At 37.6% G+C, this 12,121-nt stretch overlaps 1 protein-coding gene across 9 annotated transcripts in view; it reads left to right on the top strand.

Moving 5' to 3' along the window:
- The first annotated feature begins 15 nt into the window (after positions 1-15).
- The window catches only part of ptpn20 (protein tyrosine phosphatase non-receptor type 20), a 30,169-nt gene continuing 18,063 nt past the window's right edge, over positions 16-12,121 (top strand). For 7 of the 9 annotated variants that reach the window (XR_013647827.1, XR_013647826.1, XM_078931975.1 and 4 more), the window contains exons 1-23: positions 16-390; positions 630-769; positions 2,321-2,468; positions 2,549-2,712; positions 4,563-4,628; positions 4,707-4,886; positions 4,958-5,033; positions 5,403-5,483; positions 5,651-5,726; positions 6,653-6,806; positions 6,939-7,010; positions 7,213-7,387; positions 7,565-7,700; positions 7,823-7,961; positions 8,041-8,193; positions 8,326-8,511; positions 9,125-9,287; positions 9,913-10,168; positions 10,244-10,320; positions 11,220-11,297; positions 11,428-11,535; positions 11,622-11,738; positions 11,814-12,022. Coding sequence is in view for 7 of the 9 variants with exons in the window: in XM_078931975.1 (XP_078788101.1) it covers positions 381-390; positions 630-769; positions 2,321-2,468; positions 2,549-2,712; positions 4,563-4,628; positions 4,707-4,886; positions 4,958-5,033; positions 5,403-5,483; positions 5,651-5,726; positions 6,653-6,806; positions 6,939-7,010; positions 7,213-7,387; positions 7,565-7,700; positions 7,823-7,961; positions 8,041-8,193; positions 8,326-8,511; positions 9,125-9,287; positions 9,913-10,168; positions 10,244-10,320; positions 11,220-11,297; positions 11,428-11,535; positions 11,622-11,738; positions 11,814-12,022 (2,964 nt within the window). In the remaining 2 variants the exon portion in view is untranslated. Of the gene's footprint in view, positions 391-629; positions 770-2,320; positions 2,469-2,548; positions 2,713-4,562; positions 4,629-4,706; positions 4,887-4,957; positions 5,034-5,402; positions 5,484-5,650; positions 5,727-6,652; positions 6,807-6,938; positions 7,011-7,212; positions 7,388-7,564; positions 7,701-7,822; positions 7,962-8,040; positions 8,194-8,325; positions 8,512-9,124; positions 9,288-9,912; positions 10,169-10,243; positions 10,321-11,219; positions 11,298-11,427; positions 11,536-11,621; positions 11,739-11,813; positions 12,023-12,121 lie in introns of those variants that run through there. The other 2 variants (XM_023963552.2, XM_078931976.1) reach the window with 2 other exon arrangements.

Raw genomic sequence — 12,121 nt, 5'->3', positions numbered from 1 at the left:
GCACCTTTGGGCGTCAGACGGATTTAGTCGAGTCGGTGTGTGGCTGATCTGATGCCACCCGCTATTGGTGGCTCTGACCTGTCACTGTCAAACCGCGATGTTAATCCAATCAAGTGTTTAACTGCGAGGAGCTAAGAATAGCGCCAATTACTGTAAAAAGTTTCAGATCCTCCGCGTGGAGCTTGAGGTTAAGGGGAGAAAATGAATCGGGCAGCATGTATGGTTAATGTCGTTGATGAATCACCTGCCAGAACAGACCAGCGTTTGCAGCGAGGACATCACAGCAGCATTGCGATGATCACAAGGATTACTTTGGATCCGCGCTGGGAGCTCTGAAGATAATAGCCTGCAAAGGATCAGACCGCTGACAAAGCTTACATATGCTGCCAGGTAATTTCCCCCTTTTCCACTTCATCACATCTCACTCAGACAGTTTGCTGAATTTGCTTTCCTTTACATTTGTTGGATAAGTTTGGCAGAGATTTTGAGTTGAGGTTGTAGCCAAATAGGTGATGCTGTTCAGGCCTTTTCACAGTCACACTGGCTGTTGTTGGGCTTCCATAAAAAACACCAACTGCCATTGCAGCTTTACCGAAACATGAGCTTTTACTGTCACCTTGTTGTTACAGGGAAATATGAGACCCACATCCGGAAGAGGCATGTTGTCCTAAATTCCATATACACTGCGCTCTTCTGCATGATATGGATGCTTCATATTGACTGTAGGGTCAGAATATGCAACAGCAAAGATGCTCCAGGCAAGAAAAAGGTTTGAACCAGGTTCAGTTTGCAAAAGACTTAAAGTTTGGAATAGACATTAGGAATTGAAGTGCAGAAAACCGAGAATCCAAATGTTTCAAATGTAAAAACAGCATGAAGCTCCTGTATTTGCTTTTAATAATTCAAAATAAAGGGTAAAAAAGCCACATGCACATAAACAAAACATTTTATGGATGAGCTGCTGATGCTTTGATCCAATTTTAAACATCAACTAAAAACTTTTTTAGAATGGCTTTTAATACTCAGTAGTTGGTGGAATCTTATTTTCTCTCACTTGGTTAATTGATTTCTTATCTGTCTTAAATGTGTCTGATTGCTTTTTAAAACTTTATGCTAATTGTAATCCCAATTGTTTCAGACCCAATTATTATTTATCATGCACAATTACTTATGTATCTATTTACTCATTTGCTAGTTTGATTTGATATCTAGTGAGCTATAACAGCTGTTTTTTTTCTTTGAGCTGCCACAGTGGGTGAATTTCTCCCTTTGATATAAAGTTCAATTCAATTAGTCTGCTCAATTTCAGTTGTTATTTTTTATTGTAAAGCACTTTAGCAGCCTCATGGCGTTGTAAAGTGCTATATAAATAAAGTTTAATTCATTCAAACTGAACAGATGCTCAAACCTGAAAACATTCCTCACATTTTGTAAGTTTACACTCTGAATCCTTCAGTTTGTTTACCGTGTGTGTTCAGTATTTTTCCCCACTCTTCTGTTGGGTAAATTCATTTGTAGAGACTGATTTAATCAGGCCTAAAGTAATCAGGTTGGATTAAAACAGAGGGAGCAAGCCTATTATATTACTGCCCTAAAAGATTTTTTTGCATCACACAGTCTTGTGTCATGCTCACGCAAAGATGTGATGGAGTGAGGAGCTCAGCGGCTGGGGTTTTCCGACTTTACCATAAAAAGAAAGCAACCTACTTCCTGTGGCTGGTAGAGTTAATTTGATTAGACACCCGTTGGGGAAAAAGGTGTTTGATACATGTCGTTTTTAATGTTATTTTTGCAATACTTTATCTAGTCTTATTCCTCAAATTAGAATCTGCATGTTGGAGTTACTTATGTTGAATTTTAAAATATATTTCTGAAATCTCTTCTCATTGCCAACATAAAAAGGGGAAACCACCTTTCATGTATTTTTGTTGGGGACACCAGCATGTTCAAAAGGATGACGTAAGAGCTGTTATGGTGCCTTCATCACAGCTTCCTCAGACACGACCTTAAGTCAGAGGAAAGCCTGTTACCAAATGAGAGTGGCTTAGAGACCACATACAGTAAAACTTAAATAGTTTTTTTGACTGTAAGGAAACTTAATTTTCTCACCAATGTCTTTGCTGTGCATAATAGTCAACACAGTTTTAAACATAAAAGTATGCACATTGAAAAAAGTATTGGGAATTTCCCATATTTTGACGTATAAAAATGAGGAAATGATGGAAGAAAAGGGGAAAATGCCACGTAAAGTTATCGTTTGAGAATTTTCCTTTGGAATAAAGGTTTTTGATAGGTGTCAATTGACTTTGTTTATCCTCAGGTGTGTGCATGGACTGTGGGCAGAATGAGCAGCACATTTGTTACTTTAGCTGAGGTACTGGAGGCACGAGGGGGACCTCTGCTGGAGGAGGAGGTGTGGTCTTTGCTGCTGGGTGCTGCAGAGTGTTTAATGGATATTTCATATAGAGGTAAATAATCCTGGATTGCTTTGTGTACGGTGCATTGTTTCTTTTGGGTTTCAAGGATTCTTGTTTGGGTTTCGTTTCAGGTCACAACAATATGTGCAGCATCATAAGCCCGACCACGCTGTTGCTGTCAGCCACTGGAAGCTTAGCATTTAAGAACTGTGGCCTGTCGGATGAGGTTTCTACATTTGCTGCTCCAGAGATGCTGCAAGACCAAGCCAGCTCAACCAAACCTGCCACAGATAGGGTCAGTGCATCTGTCCTTTCACACGAAACATCCTCATCATCACAGCTGTCACATGCCTGTGCAGACCTTTAGGTCATCAAATATTTATTATTAAAGAACCGCTATTGTTTGCTAGATGAATTCAGTCAGGAGGTGTCACAAATTAACTAAATCACTTTGCAGCTGAAGGTCAACAAAAGTATAATTGCGCCATCTTGTGGCATAATTGAAACACTTGTTCTCAAATGTAATTTTTACTGATTTTCATTAGATTGTTCAAATAGCTTCCTAAAATCCTCTGAGAGAATTCACAATTCAGAGAAGTCAAAAAGAAACAAAAAGGGATTTAGGCGCACCACCCTTGCAAGCAACAGTAGTAGAAAAGCTGCTAAACTATTTTTTTTACTGCAGTAAAACAAGTCATATTAATTAACAGACAGGGAGATAATAAAATATAGTTTGCATGAAAACACATGAACTCAAATATTATGCTGTATATGCTTGTGTTAAATATTGTGAAAATAAACCTGCAAATTGTTAAAAAAAAAAAGGTTTTTTAAGCAGCCGAACCATATTCAAGATTTTGTTGTTCTTCTGGACCTAAATCTATTTAAAATTTTACATCAGATGTCAGAGTCAGTCATTTGGATGATATATAACACAAGGGTTTTAATTATTATTATTTTTTATCTAAAGCAATGTTAAAAAGTTTATGTATTTACTGTTACACTTCTGTCTGTTTGTTTTTACCTGAGGAGCAAGCTTAAAGTGGTTCATTAAAGAATTTTTAGCTTGATTGGAATTGAGGCTTAGTTTAAGAAGGAATGTCACAGCTCAAAGAATTCAAATATTTTTTCAAGGAACAACTTTTGTTTCTGGGAAGGACATGCATTCTCTGTAGTTCTGCCTATTAAGATTAGAAAACATTTGAGGGAAAAAAACTGTTAAGACAGAATAAAAAACTACATAAGCAAGTTTGTTAGTAATAATAATTTAACATTTAGCCCTTTTTTGGTTGAAAAGGTGTTATTCTTCACATTTATAGTTGGAATAACAACATTTATGCAAGAAAAGTAACACAGAGAACCTAACTTCATGAGGATGATGGCAGATGGGAGGAGACTAAGTAAAAACCCACATTCCAAAAATAAATGAAAATGTACTGACTACAAATGCATGCTGGCTCTATTATTCTAAATTGTAAAAATAAAAAGATGTAAAGTAACTGCAAAACAGAAGAACCACTTAAAAACACAACAAAAAGTGATGATAACTTACTTTTTCCTCCTAACATGCCACAACAGATAGAACTTTAATTGATCCCACAATGGGGAAATTTTTATTTTTTTACCCCAGCTCAAAAAAAACAACAACGGATAATAATGAGGAAAAAAAAGTTTTACAATGTTTTATCTTTAACTGTTTATCATTTTTGAAATTTTGCGGCACGTTTAATTATGAAGTCTGTAGCAATAATTCATCTTGTTGATTCATGTGATTTTTCTTTGTTTCCACAAACCACAAACATGACACTATTTGTGCAAACACAATTTTCTACATACAAATGGACTGCATGATTTGAAAATGTGGTTGTACATATCCATGTCTAATACAGAATAATACAATTGGATTGAAACTCAAATAGCCATATAAATATAAAACATGCATACATGCATTTCTATCTTTGTACGTCTGGTGTCATACCACTCCAACCTAGGAAAAGCTAAGCAAATTAAAGTAACCATAATTTTGATTGTCTTTTCTTTATTGACATTTTTAGAACCATATTGGTGACAACGTTGTTCAAAGGTTTGGTTTTGTTTTATAACTTGCTGTAAATATTCAATCTAAACAGTTTATTTGGTGTACAGATGCTGGTGTATTCTCTGGGAATGACTCTCTACTGGTCGGTTGATTTTCAGCTCTCTCAAAATCAGGTAGGAGCTCCTGACGCTAACTGTCTCAAAGTCAAAGGTCACGCACACTGTGATAAGAATTTTATCTCCACGTTTCAGCCTGTCCAGTTGAGTGACCATCTGAACAGCCTCCTGCTTAGCATGTGTGAGGACCTGGCCCACCGCAGGGTAAATCTCAACTCCATCCTGGAAGCCTGTGAATCTCAGTTAAAAGCCTCCATGCTGCTGCCCCCTGCCAAAATCATCAAACAGCTTGTGGAGGAGGTTTTCCATGAATCGGTGAGCTGTTTTTCTCACTAGAGACGTTCTGTGAAAATGGTGGTGGATTGCAGCTTTGTCTTGTTTTTCAGATGGACCACAGGTCTCTGCCAGACAGCAGCGTTCCTCTAAGTGGCAGGAGCCAGATGATCAGAGAGAGACTTCATGGTGAGCGGGCAAACTAAACAATTCTTATTTTTGAGAATTCATTAAAAATGAAATCTAAAAGATATGCAATTTTTTCATTTCTCATCATCTAGTTTGATTTTAAATAACCATTCACCAAATAACTGCATACAATCTTTGGCCTTGTGTGTCTTTGGAGTCAAGACATACAAGTCAAACGGATTAAACTCTTAACCCTAAAGATTATGCTCCTGTGAGAGCCAATAATCAGATACAGAGAGCAAAGTATTCCCTGGACTAAACCCCTCACTCGTCTCAGCTCCGTCCAAACATTTTAGCGTTGTTGGTGATCATAGAGACTGGCAGATTTCAGACCTTTTTGTTATTTTTCCTGCTTTTCCTGGTCAACAGGAAAGCGAGGGCCCTTTTCAGACTTCAGCGATGGTAGTGCTGAAGGGAGAAGGTACTCCACAGACTCGGATTCAAAGTCAGGTAAGCACTTTGACTATTAGAATCTATGACATGCAGACTCGTCTCTGCTTTTAAAATAACCAATTTTGTTTGAGTGTTAACTCCTCACAAGTTTTGTATGTTTGATTCACATGCACAACTGTTTTGTTCATTAGCTGTACAATGTAATGTTTCAACGTCTTGTGTAGGGAGTTTGCCTCAGAGACCTTGGAGGCAGCGACCAAGAAGCTCTCCCACTGTGCTGTACCAGTCTTCTTTAGAGAGGCATGTATTTATTGCAAACTCATGTGTTTAATGCATTTTCATTGCCATATTAGCCTTTTTAACACAGAAACTTTACTTTTTTGACAAAGTATTAGCCACAGCACTTCCAATTTATGTTTGTCTTTTAATGTTGTTGATTTTAAAGTCCCATCCGCTGATTTCTTGACCTATTCTAAAAGCATTCCCAGTGGTCGATTATTATGATCATGCCTTTTTTAGCCAAAATAAAATTAAAACCTGAGTAGTTTTCTAGGATATAGTTTCTGCAAAGCATCAGTAGCTCATTTGAATTTCACCTCTGATTGGTGGGCAAGACTGCTGGCTCAGAGTGAGCCTTCCCTCATGTATCATTTTTGCACTCTCACCCACTAGCTTGCAGCCCCTCATAACCCTAACCTAACATTATCAGTGCAACTAAAATGGTTAGCAATATTGGAGCTTTCCAACTGTACAGTTTTGATCCAGATGCCAGCTTAGACGAGGACAACAAAGACCTACATGGATCTATTTATTTGCGAGTCGATGCATCAGAATGGAGTGGAGCAGGGACTTTGTGGCTTGCCATTGTAGCACCTTTGTCACTGCTACTGCTACTTTTTTCATCTGCTCCTGATTCACAACGATTTAAATAAAGAAATACTCAGAAACTCAATTTTAAGCTTAATTCTCTTTATGTATGTCCCCCTTTAACAGAAAAAATCAACAAGAACATAATAAACACACCAAAAACAGAATTTTTATTGGAGTGGGTCTTTACATTTTTTGTGTTTTATTGTTTAAACCTTTATGTCAAGTACCTTGTTCTACCGCATGTTGATCAATCAATTGATTGATTGATCTATTGATTGAAGACAATTTTATTTTTTTCTCTATTGTCATTAGTATTCATATGTTATCCTTGTCCTCGCCCGCCTCTCTGTCATCAGACTCCACCGTGGGGTCCGTCGCAGAGATAGCAACAGCAGTTGGGTTGGAAGAAGCCCTCATCACGATTTTTCTCCCAAGATATCCGGCAGATCTCACAGCCCGTCTATCACCTTCAGTGAGTCATCGTTGTCCCTGAGTCAGAGAAAAGCAAAGGTAGGAGCAGAAACTTCTTCTAACTTGTTCATTTGCATAAACAGATCAGAAATATATTTGGTGAACAGAAAGTAATGAGAAATTCAAGTAAAGGGTAGGTGTTTTCGCACCAAAACTATTGTGTTTTTTAAGGCACTGGGTCCTGAGTTCATCAGAATGCCAGACGAGCAGCAAATCCTTCTTGAGCTTCCAGGATCTATTGTGGTAAACTATTGATTTCAACTCATTGACCCAATTCTATCAGATGTTGTATATACATGTTTGTCTTTTCATGTTGTTTCTCTTGCATGCCAAACTGTCTAAAAAGGCATGTTCATTTTTCGTTTTTGACATTGAATCAGTGTGTCCTTTTTTGTTTTTGATTTGCGTTTCTGTGCATGCATATCTCTGTGTTTGCACACCACAGTCCAGAAAGGGCCATTCCAGTTCGTCTCAGAGAGAAGTGACTGTAGTGCTGCCTAACGGACAGTACATGGTTGTGCGCTGTGACATTAAATCAAGAGCGAGAGATGTGTTTGACATGGTGGTGGCTCACGCAAACTTGGTGGAGCACTTTTACTTTGGTCTTTCCTTCCTAGATGGTAAGAGGACGTGTGGTGGAACCTATTTTATCTTGAAAAATATTGTATTAATCTTTAAAAAAAGATTTGATTCAAAATATCCAATAATATCTCCCTGCATTTTGATTGATAGGTTAACTGGTTGTGTGAGAGAAGGATAAAAGAGGCTTAAAAAGTTTGTTCTTTGCTGCTTTGCAGATGATGAATACTTTTTCTTGGACCATGAAACAAAAATCTCCAAAGTAGCACCTGACAGTTGGAAAAAAGGCCAAATATCCTCCTTTGTGGTGTTTCTTCGAGTCAAATTCTTTGTTGACGACATCTCCTTTATTCTGTAAGTACAGCACCTGCCTGCTGGTCTACTCACACTGCTAGCGGCAAGTTTATTTATAGAAATTGATTGAGAAGGAAAGGACTATTCTTTTTTTTTGTTAGTCATTATTTCCTGCCTTCTAGGCACAGACTGACTCGTCACCAGTATTACTTACAGCTGCGTAAGGATATCCTAGAGGACAGACTTTACTGCAACGAGGAGACGGGTTTGTTCCTGGCTGCTCTTGCTCTTCAGGTCGAGTTTGGTGATTACATGCCAGAGGTACAGATGAAAAATGCTTTGTTTTATTACCCGATTTATCCATTTGCATCACATTTCAATATTTTTTATGCATCTCCAGTTGTATGGGAAGAATTATTACCAGCCAGAGCACTATGTGTCCAAAAGGATGTTGGAGAAGCTTGCTGTGCCCATCATCAGAGACGAGTTACCAAGACGTCATGCAAGCCACGTCCACTTGTTACCAGAAGAGGCGGAAATTGAGTACTTAAAGGTAACCAGGATACTTTTGCTGTCACTCAGACACAGATCAGTTTGTCAAAACTCTAAAAAAGTAAAGTTGTGAATAACATAGTAATATATGAGCAATTTAATAAAAACGCTTACGTCCTCTCGCAATTATCAGATTGTTCAACAGCTGCCAGAGTACGGAGTTATGTTCCATCGAGTTGGACGAGAAAAAAGGCCTGTGATTGGAGAGTTAATTTTGGGAGTCTGTGCCAAGGGAATCATTGTCTATGAAAACAAGAACCACATCAGAACAGTCACCAGGCGCTTCCTGTGGAGGGAAACGGACTCCATATCAACTGGGGTAAATGAACCTGTTATTTTTGATAAAGATTTTGTTGCCCCCAAACGCTTTTGCTGCGTTATAATTTTAATTGCCACCAGATGGATTCATTTGAATTTTTGTATCAGTAAGGACAACTCAATTGGTTCATTTTTTTCTTAGAAAACTTTTATTGAAAGGGAGTCCATCCATTTTAGGTCATCTTTCAACAATTCAGGAATAGTGTATTTATTTTTTGTCTGTTCCCACATGATTGACCAACGTCATATAGATCATACATTATGACAAAACAAAAGTTTGACAAAGTACTTCTTAGTACGTCTTATATTTTATCAAGAGAAAACATCTCTAGTAGATCAAGTGAATTTCACTTAATTTCTTTGATTTATTTTTTAACGGATACAGTGACAACAGTTTAGTCTGTGAATCTTGTTTCTATGATTTTGTTTTTCTGTTTTATTATTTATATTGTTGTAGCTGTTGTGACAGAACACTGCTCCCAACATATGAATTATAATCATTTTGTTTTCAAATCGATATAAATGGCAGCAATTTGCAAACCCATGTATTTTCAGTTTTTCCACATTTCTACAGCAACCCAATGTCTTTTTGTTTTTTGTTTGTTTTTCTGCAGCGGCGTAAACTGGTAATTGAGTGTGGTGGACCCAGTGGAAAAAAGCACAGTTTTGTAACAGAGAGCACAAAAATAGCACAGTACCTCCTCAACCTCTGCTCAGCCCAACACAAGTTTCACAGTGAGATGACGTCACGGCAGCTGAACCACACCATGATACCCGGTGGGAAGCCTCTTAATCTTGTGGTGAAAATCAGTGATATGTATGTACGTATGTGCTATGTACAATGTGTACATTGTACATAATACATTTGTACGTATGTATGTATGTATGTATGTATGTATGTATGTATGTATGTATGTATGTATGTATGTATGTATGTATGTATGTATGTATGTATGTATGTATGTATACATGTATGTATACATGTATATATACGTATGTACGTACGTATATGTACATATATGTATATATGTGTTTTTGGTTTACAACAATTTTCAATATTTACTGTAATTTTGACTTGTTTCGGAAAAGTTTTTATTTTATTCTAATTTTTTAATGTCCTGGTTTAACAAGCAATTTGCTTAATTAATGCTTGTTAAGTGGTTTGCATTTATTTAAGTAAAAAACTGCGGTTTAATTTCTACCATTTTGAACTTTTTTAGTATTTTTGAGTAAATGTTAAAAGATCTGTTTTTTGTCAATAATTTTGTAGTCTTAATGCAAAAGGTGTTATTTGTTTTTTAAAATTTAGCAGAACACTAAAATATTTAGTCAGCCTGTATTACTCTTTGTAATACAGGCTAAAATTGAAACCACTACTTGATTATTCTGGGTTTTTTTTCAGATGAGAACATCTCCGCCTACAGGGCCCGCAGCATGAGCCTGAAGAGAATATCTTGCTCCGAAGGCATGTTGAACCACGTGGGTTTGACACCAGGACACCGGGACTCCATCTCCAAATCCTGCGAAGATCTAACGGCCAAGCTTGAAGCTCGGATTCGGCAGCAGCGAGAGATGAGGAGGGAAATGAGCAGAGAGATGAACAAGGACGTGCCTGAAGCAGGAGACCTCAGGGATGTCAAAGAGCGACCGTGTTGGAGGTAACCTCTGAGGGTGGCCCAATATGTAATCATTTTGGTGGTGCAGTTGAAAGTAACTGTGTTCATGTGGTGCAGCTCTCCAGGGACGATTCCCAGAATGATGTCCAACATCTCACTACACAAGCAAGACTCTGATGTCTCTTCCATACGCGGTGAGTGGATGATTCCCTTTTATTCCCTTTTTGCAAAGATATGCTCCTGGATGTCAAATGAAATGCCAGAAAGTCTAAAATGATTTTTGGTGAGTTTGTTTACATTTTGTAGAATATTCTGGTGAAATGTTGTGGTTTTGGTACTTTAAAGAGCCTTGAAGTGGACTTTTTGTCAAACGTTTGCTCATATTTAACAATTCTTAATGCACAAATAGATTCGTTTAGGAATGGGATTAATTGTTGAATTCACTGAAGTCAGCACAAAAACATACCTTTATTTATTTACATGTAAAAAAAAAAAACTCCACAAGTTTACAAACCAAGAATAAAAACATTATTTAACGGATATTTTGGCCTCAGAATACACACATATGACACTTGGAAAACAGTCATAAAGAGAGATGTTGTAACCATTGATAATTTAAATCAAGTGATGTATTTGTAACTACGTTTATCAGGTTAAAAATATGTGCAGTAAAGGGTTTTTATTGTTGATGAAATGCTCGTAGCAAGCCGCATTTGCCACATCACATGAAACATTGCACAGGAAATACGTGAAAAAGACAATAAAGAAGTAAGATACTTATCATAACAAGGTGGTGTGCTTGACTAACAATGAGAAGAAATAGTTGCTATTTTGTGAACTTATTTTTTCCGTCTCCATTATTAGAAAAACATAGCATTCATAAACATAGTTGTCTGAATTAGTTTTTGAAATTCTTTAATGTTGTTCAATGAAATTAAAAGTTAGTCCTGAACATTTGTCACATTTAAAAAGAAAACCTGTTTGTATTTGTGTTGAAAATTCCAATGTATCTGTTTATAAAAGAAAGGTTTCCATTTAGCACAGAAACCTAAATAATTGCTTTGTTTTTTATCACTCAAAATGTGCTTTGCAGTTGACACACCAACCAGGAATCCACCAGAAAGAGAGATTGTCTGTGTTACACTGAAGAAAGATCCCAAACTGGGATTTGGTAGGTTTGTTTTGCTCTCAGTGTGAATTGGACTTTGTAAAGTGGGTCAGCACAGCAGTATGTCAGAGATTCTATATTGTTCTTTTTGAAGACGATTTTTCTTCCTGTACAACTTCTGGTCTTGTTGCAGGCTTTGTTATAGTGGGAGAGGACAGCACAGGAAAACTTGACCTGGGAATCTTTATTGCCTCTATTGTGCCTGATGGGCCTGCAGACAAAGATGGACGAATCAAACCTGGTACAAAAAACTATGACAAAAGGAGGAAATAAACACTATAAAAATGTTGTTGTTTTTTTAAACTCCGAACTTTGCTGCTATTGCAGGTGGCCGTCTCATCTCTTTAAATAAGACCAGTTTGGAAGGTGTGACCTTCAGCGATGCTGCTACTATCCTCCAGAACAGCCCAGATGAAGTGGAGCTCATCGTGTCCCAGCCTAAACGTAAGAGCCGCTTCATCATAAATTAATCCGACGGACATGTGTGCAAAGGTCTGATGCTCAATGTTTTCCAATCAGAGTCTCTGAAGGACAGACACAGTTCCCTGAGTCAAAGTACTCTTGGATTGTCAATGAACAAGAGCTTTGGATCACAGACTACCTTGAGTGGCATTGAGTTCCGTCCTGCTGTGGAGGAGCTGGAGGAGGCCATCACACTGTCCAACATGGCAACACCAAAACAAAACAGGAAGCTCCACATTCCTGTCGTCAGAATACAGGATGCTCAGGTAGGAGCCGGCGTAATTGACTTTGCTTCCATGGAAAAAACGTCACAATTAGCGTTGGGCTATCATTGCTAAACTGGTTAAGCCTTCATTTTAATAGGA

This window comes from Oryzias latipes, chromosome 15, assembly GCF_053564925.1.
Source record: "Oryzias latipes strain Hd-rR chromosome 15, Olatipes_Hd-rR_3.1".
Taxonomy (NCBI): Eukaryota; Metazoa; Chordata; class Actinopteri; order Beloniformes; family Adrianichthyidae; genus Oryzias; species Oryzias latipes.
This window is presented reverse-complemented; position numbering and strand designations above follow the sequence as displayed.